This window comes from Ascaphus truei, chromosome 8 (genome assembly GCF_040206685.1).
Source record: "Ascaphus truei isolate aAscTru1 chromosome 8, aAscTru1.hap1, whole genome shotgun sequence".
Taxonomy (NCBI): domain Eukaryota; kingdom Metazoa; phylum Chordata; class Amphibia; order Anura; family Ascaphidae; genus Ascaphus; species Ascaphus truei.
The window spans coordinates 100,798,832-100,825,753 of NC_134490.1; the positions used below are offsets into that span (position 1 = coordinate 100,798,832).

At 42.4% G+C, this 26,922-nt stretch overlaps 1 protein-coding gene across 2 annotated transcripts in view; it reads right to left on the bottom strand.

The window, feature by feature from the left end:
• The window catches only part of RTKN2 (rhotekin 2), a 243,539-nt gene that overhangs the window by 194,656 nt on the left and 21,961 nt on the right, over positions 1 to 26,922 (bottom strand). The window contains exons 2-3 of one of the 2 annotated variants that reach the window (XM_075612971.1): positions 23,627 to 23,817; positions 751 to 831 (exon numbers count right to left, since the gene is read on the bottom strand). In XM_075612971.1, coding sequence (XP_075469086.1) covers positions 751 to 831; positions 23,627 to 23,817 — 272 coding nt within the window. The remainder of the gene's footprint in view (positions 1 to 750; positions 832 to 23,626; positions 23,818 to 26,922) is intronic. The other variant, XM_075612972.1, reaches the window with a different exon arrangement.

The following is a 26,922-nucleotide window of genomic DNA, read 5'->3' on the forward strand; positions in this document are numbered from 1 at the left end:
TCTTTTCCATTATCGGCTCTCTGATAATGACAGGATGGCCAAATGGGTAAAGGAAAAATGTCTCAAACAAAACACTCCTCCATTCAGAGGCCCCATAGAAATTAACTTCTAATGAATACCATCATCCAAAATGAAAGCAAACATTTGCTATTAGCATGGTTAAATTGGTTTAGAGAAGCCAATTACATTCTTTACAAAACTGATGTTTTCGAATAATGTCTTTAACAAGGCATAATCTACCCAATATGAGCTGTAAATAAATTATTTTTGGCTGTGTATATGTTCTATTGTGAATTGCAAGGTGCATAGCTGGAAATTACACAGCAGCCCTTCAGTGACAGGAAATATAGTTACATATATAGTTACATAGTAGATAAGGTTGAAAAAAAAGACATACATTTGGGTAACCCCATAGTTGAACCGGCAAATGTTAGTGTAGATCTAGGTCCACAGATAAATAATTTCCAGCATTCTAGTTTCAAACCGAGATCCAAATTCTACCCCAAACACATGAAGGGGAATCATCTTTAAGTTTTTTTCCAGTTAATTGATAAAGATCTACAAGCACTCACGTCCAATAAAAATAAAATACATCATAATTTAACTTTGAAAGAAAAAGAAGCCCTAGAAGAAATAGCAAAAGACACCAGCCTAGTAATTAAACAGACAGACAAAGGGGGAGGGATTGTTATAATGGACAAAACAAACTATATGAAGGTGGCTAGAATCTTGGGGGATACAAATACTTACAAAAAACTGGTGGATGATCCCACCAAAATGTTTAAACAGGAATTGTACACTCTTTTGGAGGAGGGTAGAAGACAGGGAATCCTGGAAGAGAAAGAACATCAATTCCTCAAGATTGAGGACCCTAGGTTGCCTGTCTTCTACTTTTTACCCAAAATACATAAAGATAAAAAAAATCCCCCAGGAAGACCTATTATATCTAGAATTGGGTCCATTACCTCCAACTTATCGGAATTTATAGACAGCTACTTACAAAAATATGTTAAAATACAAAAATCTTATTTAAAAGACACGAGTGGTGTTCTTTTGATGTTGAACAAAATTGAATGGAAAAAAAGGCTACTTTCTAGTAACTTCGGATGTTTCATCACTATACACATCCAATCAATTACAACGATGGATGTGGAGCAATAAAAAGAATTTGAGAGACAAGTGGTGAGTTGCCAGATCTACAAATTAAATTTCTATTAGAATGCATGGAATTTATATTAAATAAAAACTTTTGCTGGTTCAATGAGGTTTTTTACCTACAATTGCAAGGCACAGCGATGGGCACCAAATTTGCCCCCAGTTACGCCAACCTCTTCATGACTACATGGGAGGAGGACCATATTTGGTCATGGGTGGGACTGGAGGTGAATTTGGTGTCCTGGAATAGATATATTGATGATATTATTTTCATCTAGAAGGACCCCAGAAAAGACCTAGATGGCTTCCTTGGATATATTAATACCAATACAGTCAATCTGAGTTTTACATCTATTGTGAGTGAATCTGAAGTGAACTTTCTTGATCTCACAATTTAAATAGAGAATGGCCAAATTAAAACTAAAGCACACTTCAAGCAAGTCGACAGTAATAATTTTATTCTTCAATCGAGCTGTCATCAAGATAGATGGATAAAAAATATCCCTTCCAGTCAATACAGAAGGATATAAAGAAACTGTTCGGAAAATAGTGTATTTTTGGAACAAGCAGAGATCCTAACTAAGAAATTTGAGGATAGAAATTATGATAAAGGAAATAAGGATCTAGCTCTTAGTAAAATTATTGCACTCGATAGAAAAACTTTGCTAGACCCCAAAAAAACTAATCTCCCCAAAAAATGGGATATCCCATCTATAACACAATATAATAAGGATGGTGGAAATTTTTTAAAAATCCTCAACAAACATTGGCACGTGCTGAAAAACGACCCTATTTTAGCACAACACATTCCAGATAAACCACATGTAATATTTAGAAGAGCTCCTAATATTAAAAAAAAAGTTGCTCTTAGAGAAAATAAAAAAAACATCTCCAATTGGCTAGAACTACCTAAAGGCCATTTTAGCTGCACAAATTGCCATCATAGTTGCAAGATATCAGATAGTTTTAAGTCAAATAAGACAGGGAGAACTTATCGAATCAATCAACATATAAACTGTAGGTCTAAATATATTGTTTATCTTCTGGAATACCCATGCAGGCTTCAATATATTGGCAAGACAATCCGCCCCCTGCGTGTTTGTATTTTAGAACACTTGGGGAACATTAGGAAACAACTTATTACGCATAGTGTCTCCAAACATTTCTCTCTAGTTTATAATGCAGACCCTATTGGTCTAAAATTTAAAGGTATAGAATTGGTAGCTCAACATTGGAGAGGGGGAAATAGAGGTCAGAATCTTTTGACGAGAGAAACCTTTTGGATCCATGAATTAGGATTCTCAACTCCCCATGGTTTAAATGTTGATTTTGAACTAAGTGTCTTTCTGTGATAATCTATCCCTTTTTAAAATTTTAAATTTGTCTTTATTTTTGTTTTTCAGCTAATCCCTTCTTGAAAATATAGTTAGTGTCTCTTCGATTTTATATATATTAGTATTTTTATATGTCTTGTAGGTATCATAAATTGTGGTTATTATTAAAAAAAATTGGACCTCTTAAGCATGTTGTGCTATGAGGGTTAATAGTTGCAGGATATTTTATCCAACATAACGGCGAAATACACTCTGTTAGTGCAGAAGTAGCCATTTATCACGGGCTACATAGTAATCTATGGTAGACTGAATACAGATGTATCTAGTTGAGCTCAGCCAATGAGTGTGGGAGACTCGGTATTTATACACAGCTGAGAGAGACAAGCACCACTCCTGATGAAACCGGCAAGTCCGGTGAAACATGTAGAGGGATGAGAGGCACATCAGAAGTGACGTAATCCGCAACCCTGCCCGAGACCAGACTCTGCGATAGTGCGGGACGGGGAGGAGCGGTGAGGACTGTGCAGAGGGCAGAGAGAACGCCCAGTGATCCTGATCAGCCGCAGCTCCCTTTGATTGTTCTTAAGGCATGAATACCTTTTAAACCATGTGAGTGTATTTTCACTTTTGCGTGAGTGATAAACATTTTTTATCAGTATACACTATGTTGTATTTGTCTACTTACCTAAGGAAGGTGACCCGACTCCAGAAGTGCATCATAGGTTGAGACAGAGACCGAAAAAGACAGCACAATACCAATTTTATTGGGACACGCCTATTATTGGTTGGAAATTTGTGAGTACGCACTGCACAGAATTCAAGACTCACCCCATGTTCACTGTGTTAATATATTACACTATATTCTATATGTTTTTTAATTTACATACACCTGCGCTCCCCATTTTTCCTGGACTGCTGTACGTGTGGGATTGAGGGAATCCAATCCTCCAAGGGTTTGAGCAGCGAAGTATTATCTTGATTATTATATCACTATTTATACTATTTCACCCGCGCTTATCACAGAGTGTTATTTTGTACATTTGATCTAAGCGCTGATTTAGTAACATATCCTGTGCACAATGTCTCATGAGGGGAATAATTCCTTCCAGGCTCCAAATAATAGCAATCAGATTTCTTCCTGGATCAACATCCTTCCCATGTTTCCTTATTTGGTATATCCCTGTACACCTTTACTTTCTAAAAAGATGTCCAACCTTTTTTTTTTTTTTTTTAAAGATATCAACTGACCTCTTACACACCTCTTTTCTAATGTAAACAAATCTAAATGAGCACGGTTCTCTTTATAAATTAGATTTTCCATTCCCATTATTAATTTGGTGGCTCTTATCTGCACTTTCTAGTTCCATAAAATCTTTTTTATGGAGTGGTGCCCAAAACGATATTCAAGGTGTTCTTATTAATGCTATATACCAGTGATTTTCAACCGGGGTTTCCACGAGCACCCCTCAGGTGTTCCGCGGGCCCAGGGGGGAGAGCTGGGATAAGTCTCCCAGCTGTCCCTGAACCAGCAGCACCCCCACATAGCAGTGACCCAGCATCAGCACACCATATGCTCGGTCACTGCTATCTTTCCTCTCCCTGCTTCTGTCAACTTCCAGCTGAGAGGGGGGAAAGGAAGCATCAGCGTGACAGCTTGCTCCCTTAAAGAGTGTGTGTGTCTGTGTGGGGGAGGGGGAAAGTGTGTGTCTATGGAGGAGGGGTAGAGAATGTCTGGGTCTGTGAGGGGTAAGGTGTGTGTGTGTGTGTGTGTGTGTATGTGTGTGTGTGTGTGTGTGTGTGTGTGTGTGTGTGTGTGTGTGTGTGTGTGTGTGTGTGTGTGTGTGTGTGTGTGTGTGTGTGTGTGTGTGTGTGTGTGTGTATAGATAGTGTGAAAAAGAAAGTACACCCTCTTTGCATTCTATGGTTTTACATATCAGGACATACAGGACTGTAATAACAATCATCTGTTCCTTAGCAGGTCTTAAAATTAGGTAAATACAACCTCAGATGAACAACAACACATGACATATTACACCGTGTCATGATTTATATAACAAAAATAAAGCCAAAATGGAGGAGCCATGTGTGAAAAACTAAGCATACCTTATGATTCAATAGCTTGTAGAACCACCTTTAGCAGCAATAACTTGAAGAAATCGTTTTCTGTATGACTTTATTAGTCTCTCACATCGTTGTGGAGGAATTTTTGGCCCACTCTTCTTTACAGCATTGCTTCATATTTGACTCTAGAATACTTTGGTATACGGAGGAGTACATGGCCGACTCAATGACTGCAAGGTTCCCAGGTCCTGTGGCTGCATAACCATCCAAGTCCAGCACCCCTCCACCACCGTGCTTGACAGTTGGTATGAGGTGTTTGTGCTATGATGTGTGTTTGGTTTTCGCCAAACGTGGCGCTGTGCATTATGGCCAAACATCTCCAATTTGGTCTCGTCTGTCAAAAGGACATTGTTCCAGAAGTCTTGTGGTTTGTTCAGATGCAACTTTGCAAACTTAAGCCGTGCTGCCATGTTCTTTTTAGAGAGAAGAGGCTTTCTCCTGGCAACCCTTCCAAACAAACCATACTTGTTCAGTCTTTTTCTAATTGTACCGTCATGAACTTTAACATTTAACATGCTACGACCTGTAGAGTCTGTAGAGTTTGAGATGTAACTCTTGGGTTTTATGCAATTTCTCTGGGCATTGCACGGTCTGGCCTTGGGGTGAATTTGCTGGGACGTCCACTCCTGGGAAGATTGGCAACTGTCTTGAATGTTTTCCACTTTTGAATAATCTTTCTCACTGTAGAATGATGGACTTTAAATTGTTTGGAAATGGCCTTATAACCCTTCCCAGATTGATGGGCAGCAACAATTGCTTCTCTAAGATCATTGCTGCTGTCTTTCCGCCTTGGCATTGTGTTAACACACACATGAATGCTCCAGACCATCAAACTGCTAAAACTTTGGCTTTTATAGAGGTGGTCACACTTGCTAATGATCAATTAATCAAGGGTATTTGATTAGCAGCACCTGTCTGCTTCTTAGCATCTTCATTCCTATGTAAGCAGTAAGGGTGTACTTCGTTTTTCACACATAGCTTCTCCATTTTGACTTTGTTTTTGTTAAATAAATCAGGACACGGTTGTTGTTCATCTGAGGTTGTATTTACCTAATTTTAAGACCTGCTAAGGAACAGATGATTGTTATGTCCTGATATGTAAAACCATAGAATTCAAAGAGGGTGTACTTTTTCACACAACTGTATATGTATGTCAAACGAAGCAGTAGGCACTGCTGTAGGCACACTTGTAATGCAGGTGCCTGTCCCATATAAATAATGTGTAGCGTTCCAAAGTCAGGTAATAAGAGACAGCACTCAAGAGAAGTTTGGTAACACAGGTGTATTCAGTGAAAAGGGGGTTACATCAAAGACCTTTTGAGTGTGTATATACACACACTCCCCCTCAGACACATACATATGTGTGTGTGTGTGTGTGTGTGTGTGTGTGTGTGTGTGTGTGTGTGTGTGTGTGTGTGTGTGTGTGTGTGTCTGAGGGGGAGTGTGTGTGTGTGTGTGTGTGTGTGTGTGTGTGTGTGTGTGTGTGTGTGTGTGTGTGTGTGTGTGTCTGAGGGGGAGTGTGTGTGTGTGTGTGTGTGTGTCTGAGGGGGAGTGTGTGTGTGTGTGTGTGTGTGTCTGAGGAAGTGTGTGTGTGTGTGTATGTGTGTCTGAGGAGTGTGTGTGTCTGAGAAGGTGTGTGTGTGTGTGTCTGAGGGGGAGAGTGTGTGTGTCTGAGGGGGAGAGTGTGTGTTTCTGAGGGGGAGAGTGTGTGTTACTGAGGGGGAGAGTGTGTGTTTAAGGGGGAGTGTGTGTGTGTGTGTGTGTGTCTGAGGGGCAGTGTGTGTATGTGTGTCTGAGGAGTGTGTGTGTCTGAGAAGGTGTGTGTGTGTCTGAGGGGGAGATTGTGTGTGTCTGAGGGGGAGAGTGTGTGTTTCTGAGGGGGAGAGTGTGTGTTACTGAGGGGGAGAGTGTGTGTGTTTGAGGGGGAGTGTGTGTGTGTGTGTGTTTGTGAGACAGAGAGGGAGTGTGTGGGTGTGTATAGAAGAGAGAGTGTAAGGGATAAAGTGTGGGGGGAGGGAGTGTAAGGGGGAGAGTGTGAGGGGAGGGAAGAGACACGAGAGACGGGGGTGAGGGGCGAGAGACTATGGCGAGGGTTGAGGTTCACCAGAAATTCACAATCAAATTCTGGGGTTACCCATCCAAAAAAAAGTTGAAAACCACTGCTCTATACATAGGCATAATTATGCTTACTTCCCTTCAATCCATTCCCGTTCAATGCAAGATCTTACCTTATTTACCTTTGCAGCTACTTCATGACATTGGGCGCTATTGCTAAGCCCAATCCTTCATCAAGGATTCACCTAATTTTGCCCCATTTAATTTGAAAGTCACCCGCTTATTCTTGTTTGCCAAATGCATAACCTTACATTTATCTGTATTAAACCTCATCTGACATTTACCTGCCCAAGTTTCCAGTCTCTCCAAGTCCTTCTGGAGAGAAATTACATCCTGCTCCGATCTTACTATCTTACACAATTTAGTGTCATCAGCAAAGATGGAGACTTTGCTCCCTATACCAAACTCAAGGTCATAATAATGAATGAAATAAATTAGCTACACAATGCTATTACATCCGCAGAACATATACAGCTGTGGGACTTCTGCCAACCTGTAAAATCCATATATTTCCCTATACAGCGGAGAGGATGATGTACATGAAAACAACATGTGAGCACACAAGTCAACTTAATGCATGGTTATTTGTTTTTCTATTCATGGTCTTTACAAAATGGTAAAGTTTGACTTTTTTTTTTCCAATCAAAGAACAAAAACACACACACACACACACACACACACACACACACACACACACACACACACACACCATCAGGTATCTCTTGCTCCTGGAACAGTGCAGTAAGTGTGCTTGCCAGCTCAGACAGAGTCAATCCTCTCTGGAATTGCTGTTCACCTGCTGGCTAATTAATCATGATGGACTCCCTCAGTCAATAAGGAAGTGTTTAAGCCTTAAACTTTAAGGAAAACACAGAGTTATGCCATGCTGCCACAGAGAGTGAGAGAACCGTGCTGAGATTCACAGTGAGAGACTGTTTTTCCTCAGAGAAGGGGGGGAGACAGAGAGGCTCCCCAGCTAATGGAAGCTGGTACAGAGGGGTTTCTCTGGGCTCAACGTAGGGGCCGAGTTCCCCAGAGAAGAACAGACGACAGAGACCGTGCTGAAGCGGAAGACGCCTGTTCCAAACCCTGGACTAAACAGATAAGGCAAACGTTTTATTATTATCTGCAGAGACTTTGTATGGAATGTATATGTTTAAAAGCTGACAACCGGCTTAGCTGGCGGCCCTGATAGTAAGGGCCTGAAGAAGTCAGTTAGTTCCCTGACATGGATAGGTATTTATGCTTTTGATTTTTGTCTGGTTTTCTTAAAGGGACGGTGGGCCTGCTAATAAGTTACTTAACCCCTGTAAATAAACCCCACAGTGTTTCCGGCCTTATTTGGGATAAAAGAGACTGCAACGTGGTGTGTGCATCACAATACACACACACAAAAGGGCAACCATGCACAAAATTAGAAAAGATACAAGTAACAAGATTGCTTAGAAGTCCACTTAGCTTACATATACATTCAAGTGCACAGTTAGAGCATTCCTCTGTCCCTCCCTTAATACGCTGGCGAGCCCAATAGTCCCATAGCGTTTTGGGTTGCAACACCCCTTATGAGATGGGTACATGATGGTTGGTCCTGGTCTCTAGTAACATCTACTTTCCTATGTATAGTGTCTAAAGATAAACAGAACTGCAGCAGTTTCACAACTTAAAACCAGTGGTCTAGAGTTATGAATTCCTCAACGAACATCATATCTTTTTACATTACATTACATTGTATCAGTGTAGATTGGACCGTTGACTAAATAATCATAAATGCAGTTCACAAATCTTTTATAATTTAAAAAATGTCTTTCAAATTCCACTCATAAAATTATAGCCCATTCGCCTACATTGAATGCTAATAGGGTTCGGAGTCTACTACTGTGACTTGTTACACACCTGAAAGCAGGTCTGGGCCTCATAATAGAAGAGGTAAGAAGCTCACCACCATGGTTGATTCACCTATTGAATAGTTACCATCTGTTAAATGGAAGTCTTAGTGATAGTGGGATAAATCACTGATGATAACCCAAGCTCTAAATACTACTGGTTGTGTTAAACTGTATATTATGTCTGGAGACATACATGGCAATTAATGAATGAAGGTCAATTGAGATGTTTACAAGAGAAAGGGCATCTTGTTCACCTTCAGAGAGAAAACCTCATGCAAGTTTGGCAATGTATTCATGTACAAATAAAAATGTATGATTAATATAAATGCAAACTCAATGTTCAGGGGAGAAAACCTGTTCGTTACCGCCGCAACCAGCAACAGTACACCAGATACAACTTAACTAGCGCTACAACAAAGCAGAACTCAACATAATTTGGAATTAAGGAGTCTCTAACAGAGGTACTTCTCTCTACATAATCAGGAATAAATAGGTGCTCTATATTTTGACTGTGCAGGCCTCACAAGTGGATGGAGGTCACAATCTGAGTCAAATACAGACTCGAGGGTGGGATTTGGAGATTGCTCCTAGCAAAGCTTTCACAAACACTTTATACGACTGCAAAGTATCAGAGATTAAAACCACACTGCAGCTTATCAGCTGATCTCTGTATTCTATTGGTTGCCCTATTCTGTGGTGCGGAGTGCCAGCACCTACCGGACAGAGATATGTCGTTCTTCCCGGGGAGAACCGAGTCCTTGCCCCTCTACCCCTGAAAACTTGTGGGACCATAACTGGACGGCACAGGGACACAATGCCTAGCGAGGAAGGAGGTGGAGGGGGCGAAGACAACAAAGAGTGGAAGTGGTTGAGGAGGTGGTTCCTGGGGAGGGAGCCCTCATCTGCCTGCAGCAGTTGCCTGATCAGGGGACTGCCTGAGTGAATCGAAGGAGGTGGGGACTGTGATTGGAGACGTGGGTAAGGCTTGGGGGGGGGGGGGGGAGAGGAGGATTGGCATTGGGGGTGGCCAAGACCTGGGTCATACACATGGGGAGGCTGCCTAGAGCGGGATCTACAGGTGAGTCCTGGAGCCTCTGGCCTGCCTGGAATTGTTACAGAGACTTACCCCAAAAGAGCAGAGACCGAGGTAGACATACCTGTAAGAGCTACACAGAGGGCTGAGGGTTCAGCATATACACAAGACCTCTGGAGTCCCAAACACTTCCCTAAGATGTTGTGCCCCATATAGTTTAAAGAAGCTGTGAGGATTCGGGGATCGCGTCCCGTGCGGCGCAGTCCCTCCTCTCTACATACCAGTACTGCAGCGGCTGCTGCCTCCGATCCACACCGCTTTGTGTACAGAGCGCGTGCGCACCCGCTCCTCTACCAGGTCACTGACTTTAGCTCCGCCCCCTCGGCCACGCCACACCTCCGCTGCGCGCATGCATAACGTCGCGCAACGAGCCATAGCTGCGAGTCAAGATTGCTATGGGCCCTTGACTTCCTGCAGCCTATCCCTGCCTCCGCTGGGGCCGCACATCCGCTCCGCCTCCTGCCTCATTGGTCACTTCCTGTATAAGAACCTGCTCAGTGCTCAGTCTCATGGCTGAGCATAACTTTGTGTAGCCTTTGCGTGTGCCTGTCTTGTCCAGCCCAGTCTGCAGTTAACCTCACGTGTACCGACCTGGCTTTGCATTTGGATTCTCTCTGGCTCTTGACCCCTGGCTTACGGATAACGACTACGAGTACCTCTCCAACACCAGACCACAGGCTTACGGACTGCAACTACATGTACCTCTCCAACCCACGGACCCCGGCAAGTATTGGATTAACCCTTTCTACATACCCAGACCCAGCAACGCTACAAACCACCTTCTGGGCCCGCCCCCACTACTGTGGGTGTGTGGCATAGTTTTTCCCACCTCAGTGCCAGGATCTGGACTTGTTTGTGGGCTCGCGCAAGCGTTACAGTATGCTCAGCCTAACAAACATTGACCCCCCTGAGATGGGCCTAACCACAACTGCTTCTACTCTAGTGGGAAACATACCCCAGGAACCACGTCTTCCGACACCCAATCGGTACGCGGATGAACCCCTAGGATGCCGAGGCTTTCTAATCCAATGTGATATCCACTTTTAATAAACCCCTTCTCGCTTCCCTACCGATAGATCTAAAGTGGCTTATATCATTGCATTGCTAACCGGAGATGCATTGGCTTGGGCATCTCCTTTCTGGGAGTTAATGCCTGAAATCACGCAGAACTTTCTTTTTCTTTTTTTTTAAGTTTTAGCAGGTCTTTGACACTCCTGGTCGCGAGGCTACTGCGACCTCTTCTCTTTTCCACATCACCCAGCGCCACCGGACCGTCGCAAAGTACGCTCTTGAATTTCTGACTATTGCAGCGGAAACCGGTTGGAACAACGAGGCTTTAACTGCAGCCTTCTGGCAGGGCCTCTCTGACTCCTTGAAAGATCAATTGGCTGCACGTGTAAGTCCCACTGCCCTGGAAGATCTGATCTCTACATGTATACGGGTGGATCAACGCCTCCAAGAGAGAGTGAACGTCAGACTACACGTACGCCTGTACCTATATCTCTCTCTCCTACTCTCTCTCCTTTTGTTCCAGTTCCTGAAGCACCAAACCCCATGCCGCTGGGTACTCACCAGTTGTCCTTTACAGAAAAGCAGCGCCGGAGGAGCGAGGGGCTATGTCTTTATTGTGGCCTAGCTGGTCAATTGGCGTACCACTGTCCTACGCGTCCGGGAGAACGCCAGCGGCCTATAAGGTATGATGGAATTTCTTTGGTTACCATATCTTTATGTCCTCCTTCCAAGGAAAATATGCCAAAAAGGATCCTTCTGCCTATCATAATGGAGGGTACGGACTTTCATACTTCTGCACTTGCCTTCATCGACTGGGTCTGGAGGAAACTTCGTGGATCAGAATTTTGCTATGAAACACCGGATTCCACTGCTTAGGAAGTCCACTCCCATAGGACTCGAAGCAATAGACGGTCGTCCACTCCAGCCTGCCTTTATCACCATGGAGCCCATGATCTTCACCCTTTCCACCAAGGATGGACACAAGGAACAAATCGCGTTGGACGTCATTCATTCACCATCTGTACAGGTAATCTTGGGCCTCCCCTGGTTACAACTGCACAATCCTGTGATTGACTGGACTGCAATCCATACGTTGGTCTACCCCATGTGCCATTCCTTGTGTTCCCACTTCACTTTCTCTTTCCAGTTTAGAGACTGTGGATCCTTCCAAAGAGTTCCTTCCTGAAGTCTAAAATTAATTTCTTGATGTTTTCGACAAAGTCCGTTCAGAGATTCTTCCTCCACATCGTCCCTTCGATTGCCCCATTGATCTGATCCCTGGTGCCGTTCTGCCTAAAGGCAAGTCTTACCCCTTGTCCCTTCCAGAGTCCCAAGCCATGTCCGAGTATATTCAGGAGAACATAAAAAGGGGCTTTATTAAGAACTCCACCTCTCCTGCTGGGGAAGGGTTCTTCTTTGTAAAAAAAGAAGGATAGATCTCTTCGCTCCTGCATAGATTATAGAGGCTTCAATAAGATAACACAGAAGAACCGTTACCCTTTACCACTCATATCAGAATTGTTTGACCGTCTACAAGGTGCCTCCATTTTTTCCAAACTCGATCTCCGGGGTGCCTACAACCTGATACGCATAAGGGAAGGAGACGAATGGAAAACGGCCTTTAACACCCGCTACGGCCATTCCGAGTACCTAGTAATGCCATTTGGACTCTGTAACGCTCCTGCGGTCTTTCAAGAATTTGTTAATGAGATTGTTCGTGATGTTCTCAATTTATTCGTCATCATATACCTTGATATACTAATTTTTTCTAAATCCTTGCCTGAACATATCCAGCATACCAAGGTAGTACTCTCTCGTCTTCGTCAGAATCATCTGTATGCCAAGATGGAGAAGTGTATGTTTCATCAAAATTCTTCTTCCTTCCTGGGTTATATAATCTCAGAAAAGGGATTTTCCATGGATCCTGAGAAACTAAAGGCGGTATTAGATTGGCCCCAGCCCACGTCGCTTAAAGCCATCCAGCGATTCCTTGGCTTTGCCAAATATCGTACGTTCATCCATAAATTCTCCACACTCCTCCTATTACCTCTCTGACCAAGAAAGATGCTGATCCTTCCTCCTGGCCTCCAGAGGCTTGTCTTGTATTCGAGTCTTTAAAGAAGGCCTTCACCACCGCTCCCATCTTGCATCACCCCGACCCCTCCCTTACACGGAGGTCGATGCTTCGGATATTGGAGCCAGGGCAGTGCTCTCCCAAAGACGTTCTCCTCAAGATCACCTGCATCCATGCGGTTACTTTTCCACTAAATTCTCCCCCGCGGGGATCAACTATGACGTTGGTTAATAGAGAACTTTTGGCTATCAAATTGCACTCCAAGAGTGGAGACACCTTCTTGAAGGTACCGAGAAACCGATTCTTATTCTTACTGACCACAAAAATGTATTGTATATTGAAGGCGCTCGACGCCTGGGTTCCCGTCAAGCTCGCTGGGCTCTCTTTTTCTCAAGATTTAATTATGTAAGCTCTTACATTCCTGGTACAAAGAAATTGAAGGCCGATACTTTGTCTCGTCATTTCATTTCCGAAGACCGATCCGACGACGTTCCAGAGACTATTCTTCCTTCAAAATGTATCATTGCAGCAAATTGCTTCGATATTTTGGACAAAATTCTGGACGCTCAAACTCGGGTTCCGGAAGGCCTGGAGATACCTGAGGGCTGCCTATATGCAGCAACCAAATTCCGTAAAAAAAGTGGGGCCATGCTTCCAGGTCGGCCGGTCATCCTGGGATCAGAAGAACCACCGATTTAATCAGACGTACTTTCTGGTGGCCAGAGATGTTAAACGACATTAAGGAATTTGTTTCATCTTGTTCCATCTGGGCTCGTAATAAGTCCGTTGGAAAAAATCCTTCTGGTCTGCTACGCCCGCTTCCCATTCCAAAACGTCCCTGGTCCCATTTATCAATGGATTTTATTTTGAAGCTGCCCATTTTCAATGGCATGAATACCATCTTGGTCATTGTGGATAGGTTCTCCAAGCAGGCCCATTTCATACTCCTCAAGGGCCTCCCTAACTCTGCAACTCTAACTGAGATCTACATCAAAGAAGTATTTCGTATACATGAGGTTCCTGTTTCAATTGTATCTGACCGTTGATCCCAATTTGTATCGAAGGTTCGGCGAGCTTTTTCTCTAAGACTCAATATCTCGCTTCTTTTTTCTTCAGGGTACCACCCGCAAACTAATGGACAGACTGAAAGGGTAAATCAATCGTTATAACAATATCCAAGATGTTTTGTTTCTGATACACAGGATAATTGGGCTGATCTCTTACCATGGGCCGAGTTCGCACATAATTCTCTTAGGAACGAATCCACCCGAAATCGCCCTTCTTCGTCAATTATGGCTACCACCCTAATTCTCTTCCTATTTCTTCAAATATCTCTGTAGTCCCTGCTGCTGATGCCAGTCAATGTTCTTCAAGAGTCATGGAATAAAATTCGGGAAACCCTCCAGGAATCTGTTCGGAGACAAAAGACCCAGGCGGATCGACATCGTCTAGAGGCGCCCAGGTTTAAGACAGGAGAGAAGGTATGGCTCTCATCAAAGAACATCAGATTAAAGACACCTACCTTAAAATTGGCTCCAGATTCTTGGGACCATTCAAGATCCTGGAACAGGTTAATCCTGTACCGTACCGCCTGGACTTGCCTCCCTCTATGAAGATACCATCGGTATTCCATGTCTCTTTTCTGAAACCTGTCAGAGTTTCAGGTATCCTGATGTTGTTCCCCCTCCTCCCCCTGTGTTGGTGCATGGTCAAGAGGAATTCGAAATTCGCTCCATCATTGACTCAAGAATCTCCAGAGGGAAGGTGCAGTTCCTTGTACACTGGAAGGGTTTCGGTCCTGAAAACGTTCTTGGGTCTCAAGTGACCAGATCCACGCTCCCGGCTTGGTCCGACGGTTCCACGCCAGGTACCCAGACAAGCCATTTATGGATTAGCCGGAGTTCGATCCTCAAGGGGGGGTTCTGTGAGGATTCGGGGATCGCGTCCCGTGCGGCGCGGTCCCTCCTCTCTACATACCAGTACTGCAGCGGCTGCTGCCTCCAGTCCGCCCCCTGCTGGTGCGCGCACCCCCGCTCTGTTTACAGACAGCGCGCGCACCCGCTCCTCTTCTACCAGGTCACGGCCTTTAGCTCCGCCCCCTCGGCCACGCCGCACCTCCGCTGCGCGCGGCGTGCAGTCGCGCAACGAGCCAAGATTGTTATGAGCCCTTGTATTCCTGCAGCCTATCCCTGCCTCCGCTGGAGCCGCGCCTCCGCTCCACCTCCTGCCTCATTGGTCACTTACTGCAAAGAACCTGCTCAGTCTCATTGCTGAGCATAACTTTGTGTAGCCTTTGCGTGTGCCTGTCTTGTCCAGCCCAGTCTTGTCTTGTTCTCTGCAGTTAACCGCTCGGGTACCGACCTGGCTTTGCATTTGAATTCTCTCTGGCTCTTGACCCCTAGCTTACGGATTACAACTACCTCTCCAACACCAGACCACAGGAGTACGGACTGCAACTCTCCAACCCACGGACCCCGACAAGTATTGGATTAACCCTTTCTACATACCCAGACCCAGCAACGCTACAAACCCCCTTCTGGGCCAGCCCCCGCTACTGTGGGTGTGTGGCATAGTCCTTCCCACCTCAGTGCAGGGGTCTGGTCTTATTTGTGGACTCGCGCAAGCGTTACAGAAGCACAGTGTTGACAATAAGAGACGAAAAGATCAGGACATTGTTTCTTTTTTGCAATTTATAGGAAAAAGACACTTGCTAAACAACAAAACAAAGCGCACAACACTCATCGTGAAAAATGTAATAAACAGTGTTTATATATAAGGTGTTTCAAGGTTAAGCATACATCATGAATGATTTAATCAGGCATAGAGAGCCACAATGTGGGGTGTAGTTCTCTTTCCCTTGCAGACACCCCAGGACTCACCGGGCGTACTAACGCCACAAACTGGACATTGAGACTGTGGCAGATACTTCAATGATCCGGTAGTGTGTCTGATTTGCATCTGACCTGAGTTCGTGGAAGGGGGAGTGAAATCTCGGAGTTCCTGGTTGGAGCTGTTGGTAACTGCCACATTGTGGCTCTCTATGCCTGATTAAATCATTCATGATGTACGCTTAACCTTGAAACACCTTATATATAAACACTGTTTATTACATTTTTCACGATGAGTGTTGTGCGCTTTGTTTGTTTTGTTGTTACTAGATCCTAGGGCTGCCCTTTTATCACAGCAGCAGACGCTCATCTACATTGGTATATTTATTTACTTTATACACTTTTATCACGTAGTTGGGTGTATTTGATATTATTATTTTTATCACATCAACACTTTTTTTATTTAGTTAGTATTCTTGTGCGCACTTGTCTGTTTTTTCCTACTTGCTAAACAACTTGTGTTGTGCGAGGGAGTCCTTTAGTATAACCTCCATCAATAATCAAGTGACAAATGCAATACTAATTATCAATGGATGGTCAGGCTCATTCCGTGACATACTCTGGGCCCAAATGTAGGATCGGATGGCAAGAGAATATGATCTTACAGTTACATAGTAGATGAGGTCGAAAAAAACGGAAAAAAAACATATGTCCATCAAGTTCAACCTATGCTAAATATAGACGACAGATACTTTATCCTATAGTTGTACTTGCAGTATATTGATCCAGAGGAAGGCGGAAAAAAAACCCCAGTGAAATATCATCTAATGATATCTCGCAAGGGGAAAAATAAATACCTTCCTGACTCCAAGAATTGTCAATCAGATTAGTCCCTGGATCAACATCCTTCCCATCTTTACTTATTAGGTATATCGTAATATAAAGCGTCAGCGTCCGCTAAGCTCGTGCGACTCACTGCCTGGATCTTAGGACTGATCAGTGGTGGTTGAGATCCCTCAGGATGTGGCAACTCTCTCCGCATGGCCGTTTTAAAAACTTCTCTCACCTTAGTAACTCCTCTCTCAAGTTTATTACCATTGGCTGGTGTCATGCCTTTCATGAGTCACATGCCAAGTGCAGGGGGCAGCATGTGCTGCATGTATTTTACAAGGGGTTACAGTTCTTTAGGAGAAATTATGTTTAATACCCTTGACAGCCTAGGAAGGGCACTAACAAATAACAAGACTTTGATAGAAGGGCTGATACACAACTAATGAAAGAATGTAGCAGGAATAAAGCACCTTTATGAAAAAAAACACAATGCTATTTCAAACAAATTATATTGTATAGGTAACCTTTTCACTGCACTGCACTGCAGTTGCAAACTTCTCTGGCAGCAAGAGGTTAATTAAGCTTATAATCCTGATTTAGCCAGTTTGAATTGTGGGGTTAATATACAATATAGTTCATAAAAAAGGTTCCGCTACACTTTAAATATAACTTTTATTGCTAGTTATTCATCTAGCACTAACGCATAAAATAAACTTACACTTTAAGGAACTGCCATTTTATGAACAGCAGTAACGTAATAATCGAGTTGTGATATGTAGCTAGGGAACATTGTGCAGTTAAATCAAATGACCAGCAGATGGTACCAGGAAACCACTCTATGTTTTTCACAGCACCAAATATTATTATAACAGTCTATTTACGAGCTGGAAACCTCCAATCTGCTGCCAATTCTGTCAAAGGAAGCAAATAGAGCTGTGTTTTTTGTTTGTTTCTTAAGTCCCCCACCACCCCTCCTTTTTATTGTGTTACAGTATAGGAATCAAGGGGTTCCCCAAAGCTTTGCTGCATTATTTTCAACTCTGCAGACACCCACGGTTCCCGAGATACTGGAGTAGTTAAAGTCAGGAAGTAATACCGGTAACTTCACCTTTAAGTTCCATTACAGGTGAATCCGTGAGGGTACTCAGAGCTGAAAACATTGTGTTTAGCTCTGGAGAACACCTGTTTCATGCATGTATGCCTACACTTATATTGCCGACGACGTTCAGGCTGCGCTTATAGTGCCGGCGACGGTCAGGCTGCGCTTATAGTGCCGGCGACGGGCAGGCTACGGTCGCTGGAAAAAATCTAATTGAGGTGACTTCCAGCGATCGCCGTCGCTCCATTGCGTCGCTTTTACTATAAGCGCACGCGCCGGCGACAATGCATTTGTTTTGAAACGATGTCGCTGTCGCCGTCACTATAAGCGCAGCCTTAGGCAGGGTGTACAGTTGTGGGAACAAAAACAAAAAACAAAATGTGAAGTGTGCAAATATAACAATAATAAATATAAAAGTATACACTGTATATGAAACTTAAATATAAAGGGACTACAAGTATAACTATTGCATAAATGTAATATGCAAAAATTAAATAAAACGTGCTCATGTGGTAAATGAGTGCAATGGCAAAGTGAACAAAATAAACATGTGAATATATTGACTGTTAAATCAAATATAAAAATAAATCTACTGAGTGAAGGTGAAAAAAATGAGTGTTAAACACACCCACAAAATATAGTGAAACCGCGCACCCGATTGTGCATATTAACACAATTGTGAAAATGATCTGTTTACATAATAGCTCATAGATCAGTCAGGATGAGCATCAAGAATGTGAACAACACCAATGGTAAAGTATATTGAACATAAGTAGTGAAAAAATGACTAAAGTGTCTAAAGCAGGGGAGCGCAAACTTTTTTCCCTGTGCCCCCCTGCCGGCAGTTCCCCTCTCTCCGCGCCAACCCCCCTCTCTTACCTTTGCTTCGGCGTCATGACGTCACATTGCCATGGCGACGCATGTAAGAAGCCGCCGGAGCCAAGGTAAGTGAGGTTTAGAGGCCATCGCCGCTCCACCGGCACTTCATTTCCGTGCCTTCGGGAAGCGCAGGGGGCCTCTGTAACCCCGCACCCCCCGCAGACAGGCTTGCGCCCCCTAGCCCCCCAGTTTCTGCAACGCTGTTTTAAAGAAGAGTGTCTCAGAGTGTCAACAAAAAAGTGTCACTAATGAAGTGATAACCTTCAATATAAACAAGTCTGCAGCTAGTCAAGATAGATGGCATAACATCCAAGGAGCTAGTAGAAATGAAATAAACACAACTCATTGCAGGGTGGGTGAATATTGCACGTACATGAAACTTGACAATTCAGGCATTACATGTTTGTGACATGTTACCACATTAGAAGCACGCCTGGACCTCCACAACCGAAGACATCCACTGTGATCTGCTCCCAGGACAGTGAGGGCCAGTCCTCCCGTCACATCCGTAGGGGTCCTGGATCTCCCTTCTGGGAGTATGCTTTACCATCACTTGGTGTGTGAGGGATTTCACACACAGTGAGGTTGATTTAATTTTATATATATATATATGTATATATATGTATATATATATATATATATATGTGTGTATATATATATATATATACACACATATATATATATATATACACACACACACACACACACACACACACACACACACACACACACGCACACACATATATAAAAAGGAAAAAAGAGGAGAGAGCGCACGCCCATAGCGTAAAAAAGTTTTAATGACGGGAAGGGGGGAGAGAGGGGGGTAAAAAACGCACTTACAAAAATGCAATAAAATCAAGCATATGTGCGTTTTTTATTATCACATATGCTTGATTTTATTGCATTTTTGTAAGTGCGTTTTTTACCCCCCTCTCTCCCCCCTTCCCCTCATTAAAACTTTTTTACGCTATGGGCGTGCGCTCTCTCCTCTTTTTTCCTTTTTAGATATCTTGTGGACGTGGTTGGTCCACATTGAGAGCTGCCGGAGACCCTGCAGACCAGCACCTATATCATTCATTGGACTATTTGAGGACTGGTTTATCCTTTTTTCATATATTGTTGTTATATGTCTGTATGGGCCTAATTTATGATTTTAGGTCCACATAATTTCATGTATATATATATATATTGCTTATGTAATTGAGGTATTTTTATTATTATTCACATCATTATTGCTTCAGCATATATATTTATATTGGTGTATGTTCCTTAGAGGCGCAGCTTTTTTCTTTGTTATATATATATATATATATATATATACAGTGTTCGACAAACCTATACATTTGCTCGCCCCGGGCGAGTGGATTTAACCCCCGGGCGAGTAAATATTGGCCCAAGCAGCACACGTTTGGTACTAGGTGGCGAGTAGATTTTTTTGTGTGGCGAGTAGATTTTTTGGTGATTTGTCAACCACTGTATATATATATATATATATATATTTTACATGTGTTTATATTTTATTATGTATATACTTCATCCTGGGAGCCCACTTTTGTAATGTGAAATATTTAAAAAAGTTGGGGGTTTTTTTGCCTCTCACTTACACACATACTGTACATATTGTTATGTACAAAAGAGAATAAATCGTGCACCAAGGATTGTGAATGACAATAAATTGTTTGCAGTGTAAAACACAAAAACTAATAACGACGACTATGAAATAAATAAATACATGACCTGAGTGCAGGAAATGACTATTTAGGGAGTTGGCTGCTAAATAAAAAAAAGATGACTCTGCATCTCATGGCAATAAAATAGAAAAAACAAGAAAAGCGCACAACTCATAATGTAGCAAGTAAAATAAAATATATTATACAAATGGTGAGTAACGTACGTACAAGATGATTAACATATATACAGTAAGTATGTCATGCAATAACCAGCATGGTACCACAAGCAAACACGAACTCCCACGGATAAAGATTGTGGGCAGCCACTGGAACAGCAACAGGTTGATCTCCTTCTCCAGATACTTTGTGGGTGAATGATGACCAGGCTCCAGCCAGTGGAGTATAAAATCAAGGTCAGGGGAATCCAGAAGATGGTATGTAGCCACCGCTGAGAAATCGAGAAAAGTCGCTATATTCAGCAGCAAAATAACAGTAAATCAGTACAGCAGCGGGTGAGCGCACAGGTAAATCGCCGGTACACGGCAGGACTCGTGAGGCAAATAGCAGCTCAACACTTCGCCTGTACAGATATCGCCTGCAGGAAATCAGCACAGCAGTGGATAAGCGCACAGATGATTCGCCGATACACCTAGATAGCACCTCTGACTAAACCTCTGGTCTGAAACCAAGACTTTTTCCTGATGAGGTTTAAGGACCTTTATGCCTTTACATGCTTCTTATTATTGAAGTAAATTGTGAGTTTACCATTTTTAACCCATTACATTGCATGTAAAAGAAATATTTTATTGCACCATAGAAGCGTTTTACTTCCATGCATACATACATGTTGGAAAAGTACACTACTGTATATAAAGGGGCCAGAAAAGAAATCAGTACAACTGACAGACAAATAGAGCAATGGAGTGCATACAGTAACTTACACCAAGCTAATTAAACAGATGTGTGGTAAGGGCTCAGGAATTATAAAATACCCACAGGTACATAATGTACAGTGAAAGGTGGGTAATTTCAACCAGATCCCAGATGATGAAAGCCAAGGGCAACAGGGGGATGATATGGTCAGCTGAGTCAATTAATTACCCACCAAGGTGAGGTCAATGAGAGGTAGGGGCAAACCGTAACTGCCAAAACGTAACTCTTGAATGATAAAGGACTATGGTGAAGACTCCAACTGAATAGTACCAACTTATTGATAGAATACCTTCTGAAATATGCAAGTGTAATTATACTTCTATAGTAGGGAAGCACAAACTTTTACTGCTGCGCCCCCCTGTCTACCTGCTCTGGAGTTCGTGCCCCCCCTCCTACCTTGCAGCTGCATCAAATGACACTCCGGGGTCATGTCGCGTTGCCATGGAGACGCGTCACAGCGTCTGAATCCCGGTAAGTGTTATTGTTGCAGAGAAGAACGCGGGACCTCTGCAACCGCCCCCCTGGAGGGCACACACCCCCCCCCCCCAGTTTGCACACCCCTGTTCTATAGCAATGAGCAACTTGGGTTTTTAAAAAAAATTCCGGGAGCCTAGCCCATTTCTTCCATTCTGGTTCCATTTACCACAAAGAATCTTTATGTGTAAAGTCCCATGTGGTAACTTAGTGGATGCTGTCGTTTCTGCACACATCAATACAAATTACTAGTCAGTTTTTGCCTTTCATTGGTGTGACAGTTTATTGATTAGCAGAGAGTATTGATTAGAGGCTAAAAATGCATTATATTACAAGTAGTACTTAAGGAAAAAATCCTCCCTATCAAGTTCACCTAAGTCTGCTGGTCAGAAAGCGCATTGCACAGCAAATGCCAATGTCAATTATAGACTATGGGGACATAGCATATGGTACAGCACCCCAAACTCGCCTTAGCAACTAGACACCCTCTATAACTCAATATGCCGCTTAGTCCTCCAATGTAACTACAAACCACATCCCTTGTGAAATGCTCAAAGAACTAGACTGGCCATCACTTGTCTAGGTGCAAAGTTCATCTTTCCTGTCTCACCTTCAAATACTTTCTGGGCAAACTACCCGTCTATCTGAACAAGCTCCTCACCCCTACCACACGCAGCACTTATCACCTAAGATCTGACTCGAAAAGACTGTTCGAGGTCCAAAGGCTCAAAGAATCCGGTCGCTTCTTGTCATACTATGTGCCCTCACAACTGGAACAATCTGCCAGAGACTCTCACAGCCGCCACCGGTCCAAGTTCTTTGAACACTTCAGCTGTCTCACATTTTAATCTTGCCTGTAACTGTTACATATGCACATAACATTATCTTTAACTGTGCATAAAATGTCTTTAAATATAATGTATAACCCTGTTCATTTAATGAAACCATGTATTGCTATAACTGTGCCCAGGACATACTTGAAAACAAGAGGTAACTTAAATGTATTACTTCCTGATAAAATTATTATCTCTCATCAAGGAAGCAGGACTAACCCAGTTCCACATGGAGTCTTTGTAATTGAAAAATCCAAAACGTTCCTACAACGCGGTCAGTTACCAATAGATAGATATACTGTACATCCATACTCCTATTGGAATAAAAATACTAATTTTTACTCCATGGTAAAAATAACAAAAAAAACCCAAAGGTATAACCTCTGAGCAATATGCAGTTGTTGTATGATCCAAAAGGGAAGCATTTTTCATATAATCAAAATTATATAGCATTTTAAAATTTTTTACAAAACAGTCTCCATTTTAAATCTTTCCTCCATCATTTTGTAACGGACAAACGGACAAAAGGGCATATTTAAGCAATACCTTATTTTGCGAACTTTGCAAAATAAAACAAAGTACAGAAAGTACAATACATACTGTTTTGGATCTGACGAAATAATATTGCTGAAATGAAGATACTGTTAATATATTATTGAAATGGACTGGGGGGGGGGGGGGGGTCTCTGGAGAAGGATTGAAAGTGATGTTCAGTTTCCATTTTGTGAAATCTGTTTTCAGTTTCCATTTTGTGTGAAGGAATGTGTGTCTGGTATAGATGAGAGTTTCGTTTCTAAGTAGATTTACGACTGTGCCTACAGTAACGCCCATATTCTTGTGATAGTGAGTACCAGGTACCTATTCATAGCTGTTTTGAGGCCAGTTCTAACCAAGTTTAATGAGCTGTAAAATGATTGGTTTAAGAATGAAGGAGTGGTTAGTATAATCTGCCTAGTAACAGTTTTAGACAAAGGAACCAAAAATGTATAAAAGGTTGCTGTCTGGACACTCCCTGGCAGAGAGTCTTGTAGACTTTTGAATGAGTATGATCATACTATACTATGTATTGAAATAAACTACTTATAATCAACTGAACCCCGTTTGTCAATTTGGAACATTGACAGATCCTACAGATATATAGAGTCTCACTGATATTTAGCCTCAGCAGTATTACAGATTTCAATGGAGTACCAAAGATAAAGAAAATAAATCGGTACTTTTCCATTAAAATACCATGTTTTGTTCCATAACACCCATATCCCTAAAACTTGGCACCTCAGACCAACTCACCTTCTGATTGCACAGCTTTCTTCTCGTGGAGAATGCAGCTGTGTCGTATATCCTTGAATACGGGCAGTGCAAGTCATTAAATTCTTCACTGCGTTCAGTACTTGGTCCTTTTGGGTGCTCACCGACAGCAGCTTACAGATTCCTTCTCGCATCCGAATTTCAAAATCAAGTTTTTCCTGAATGCAGTTGTCCTAGAAATAAACAAGTATAGCCATTTACAGTCATATGCTAGATAAAGTAATATATAAAATGCTAATATCAGGCATTATATGTCCTAATAAATTAATGTCAAAATAGTAGAATTATGGCTATCTACACTTGTATTAATAAAAGTGATCCGTGAGCGCTCATAGGTCATCTCTAAAACTAAAAAAGGAATAATCCTTGGAGATTATGAATTGACCTATTGTTGTTTTGGAAAAAAAACCTGTGAGTACCCACCACTTACTGAGTAAATATAGTTGTCTTCATGGCAGCACCCAGCTTGTTGGTAATAAGCGAGTGTAATCTTCCCCAATTTGTTGAAACTATTCTTGTATAAATATGAAAATTAGGAAATGGACAATTCACAATTTATTTTTTGCTAATGGTTCAGTGCTTCCTTCTAGAGATCATTGACTATACTTGCATAGTAACAAACACCACTATGCATGTATAAACACCACTATGCATGTATAAACATCACTATGCAAGTATAAACACCACTATGCAAGTATAAACACCACTATGCATGTATAAACACCACTATGCATGTATAAACACCACTATGCAAGTATAAACACCACTATGCAAGTATAAACACCACTATGCAAGTATAAACACCACTATGCATGTATAAACACCACTATGCAAGTATAAACACCACTATGCAAGTATAAACACCACTATGCAAGTATAAACACCACTATGCAAGTATAAACACCACTATGCAAGTATAAACACCACTATGCAAGTATAAACAACACTGATGAGGTTTACATTTAAAAACGAAGGATTGAAATTACATATGAATTTTTAAAAAAGGTACAATCACAACAACAAAAGCTTGAGAAAACTATAAAATCAGTTATTTATCACTTAAACAGCATTACCTGCTGTCCATGAAACATACGTTATTTAAGGTGTGTGACTAAGCAAAAAAGAAAGTAATTTAAATAAATTGTTGCATTGATTTTATTACATATTAGAACATTAACAACACTAAACAACAATCACACGCTTATTTATGGACATACCACCACCAAATGTTTCGGTCCCATGATTGGACCTTCCTCTCGAGACCAAAACAGTGGTGATAGAAGGTCCTAAAATGTATGATCCATTTAGTTGTGTGCTGCCAATTTTGTGGTAAATTATTTACACAAGGATTAGGCAGACCATTGGTTTTCTACATCATCCCAATATTATCATTCATACATACATACATACATACATACAGTACTACTAGGATCTGACTAATATCTGATTTATCTCAGTGTGTGTGTATACACTATATGTATATCTATATGACACTGGATCGAACTGAAAACTTACAATAGTTGCTGTCTAGTGTTAGTCAGGGCGACTTTTTTCTTTTTAAATAGGTTTGAAACAGGGGATCTCCGGAGAGGACTGCATTAATTTCCACTCTGGGGACCCCCTGCATCCCAAGATACTTACCTCGGAAGGGGGGGGGGGTCTTAGCAGGCCAGACGGGGCTATCACTATGGCGACTTAACTCTCCCGCATTCTGCAGGCAGATGGGAAGTCATGACGTCATCATATGCGGCTTCCCATTGGCCCACAGGACCTCTAAAACTGCACAGATACTGGCACCCCTATCGAAGGTATCTCGGGAAGCAGGGGGCCCCGGAGCTAAAATTAACATGTTCAACTCTGGCAACACCCTGCTTCAAACTTTGTGTGTCAGGAGGGGTGTGTGGTTAGCAACGCTCTGCATGGATTGGCCGACACCTGGTGTAAAATACCATGACATCCCCAGGTCTACTGGTAGACTGCAGACGCCGCTGCAGAGAAGGGAGATCATGACAAGCAGCAGCATTAAGCAGGCGCCAGGACTGGATTTTTAGGCGCCTGGTATTTTTCCTCCACGATAAATATGTATATAATATACACATTCATATAGTAATACATTTGTCACGCCTAAAAAAGGAAAGTTAAGAACTGCAAAGATTTTAAATGTTGTACCTTTCTGTATGAGACACATGTACATATGTGTATAATATACGTATATATTTTGTCACACGCAGCACGAGTTTGTGAGCGTTGAAACCCGTATGACTGCGTGCTACATCACCAAGTCTTCATGAGCTGCTGTGCTCCAAGACAATAGTGCCACTATCAGTAGCAAACAAACTATCATCATTTCCGATTTGCTTGGATACATTATTAACTTTTGTATCACTTTTCCCTGGACGGCTTGGGGCTACGTTTACCTGCTTTTTGACTCCCAGTCTCCGGACCATCAAGCGGGATGCCAGCCCTCCATAATGGGACCATAGAAGATTGCTACAGTGGAAGCACTGAATGCTAGGTGATAATGGCAAAAAGAAGGGTTGCAGACCTGCCTAAGATATGTGAATCTGCTCACAAGTTATATTTTATATGATTATAGATAAAAAATACACATTGAGATCAGCTTTCAGAACAGCTGAGACAGGGCAGGGGATTGGTTTGAATTAAGTAAAAGCTCTGAGACATGGCAGGGGATTGGTCAAAAAGTATCAGCCACGGTTTGACTCCTCCCCCTCCCGAGCTGACTGAGATTTTCTGAGCAGATTTAGTTAAATTGAGGGGGGGAGAGAGACTGCAGTTTGTGTAAGTGTAGAGCTGATGTGTGTGTGTATAGAGCTCCAGTGTGTGTGTGTCAGTAGCAGTGTTTATGGGTGTAGCATGTGTGTGTAGCAGCAGAGTTTGTGTGTGTGTAGAGCTGCTGTGTGTGTAGAGGTCCTTTGTAGTGAGTGTAGAGGAGGTGCTGTGTATCTAGAACTCGTGTGTGTGTGTGTGTGTGTGCGTGTGCGTGTGCGTGTGCGTGTGCGTGTGCGTGTGTGTGTGTGTGTGTGTGTGTGTGTGTAGGCACTGTGTTATGTGTGGTATGCTGTTTTGTGTGTGTAGCAGCAGTTTGTGTGTGTGTGTGTGTGTGTTTGTGTGTGTATACACAGAGGGGGCGGCAGTATGTGGATATAGATATCTGCAGTGTAAGTATATAGAGGTGGTTTCATGTATTTACCATTTTATTAGAATAAAAAAATCTATTTAACAATACAAACAAAAGTGTCTATAATTTATGAAATAAG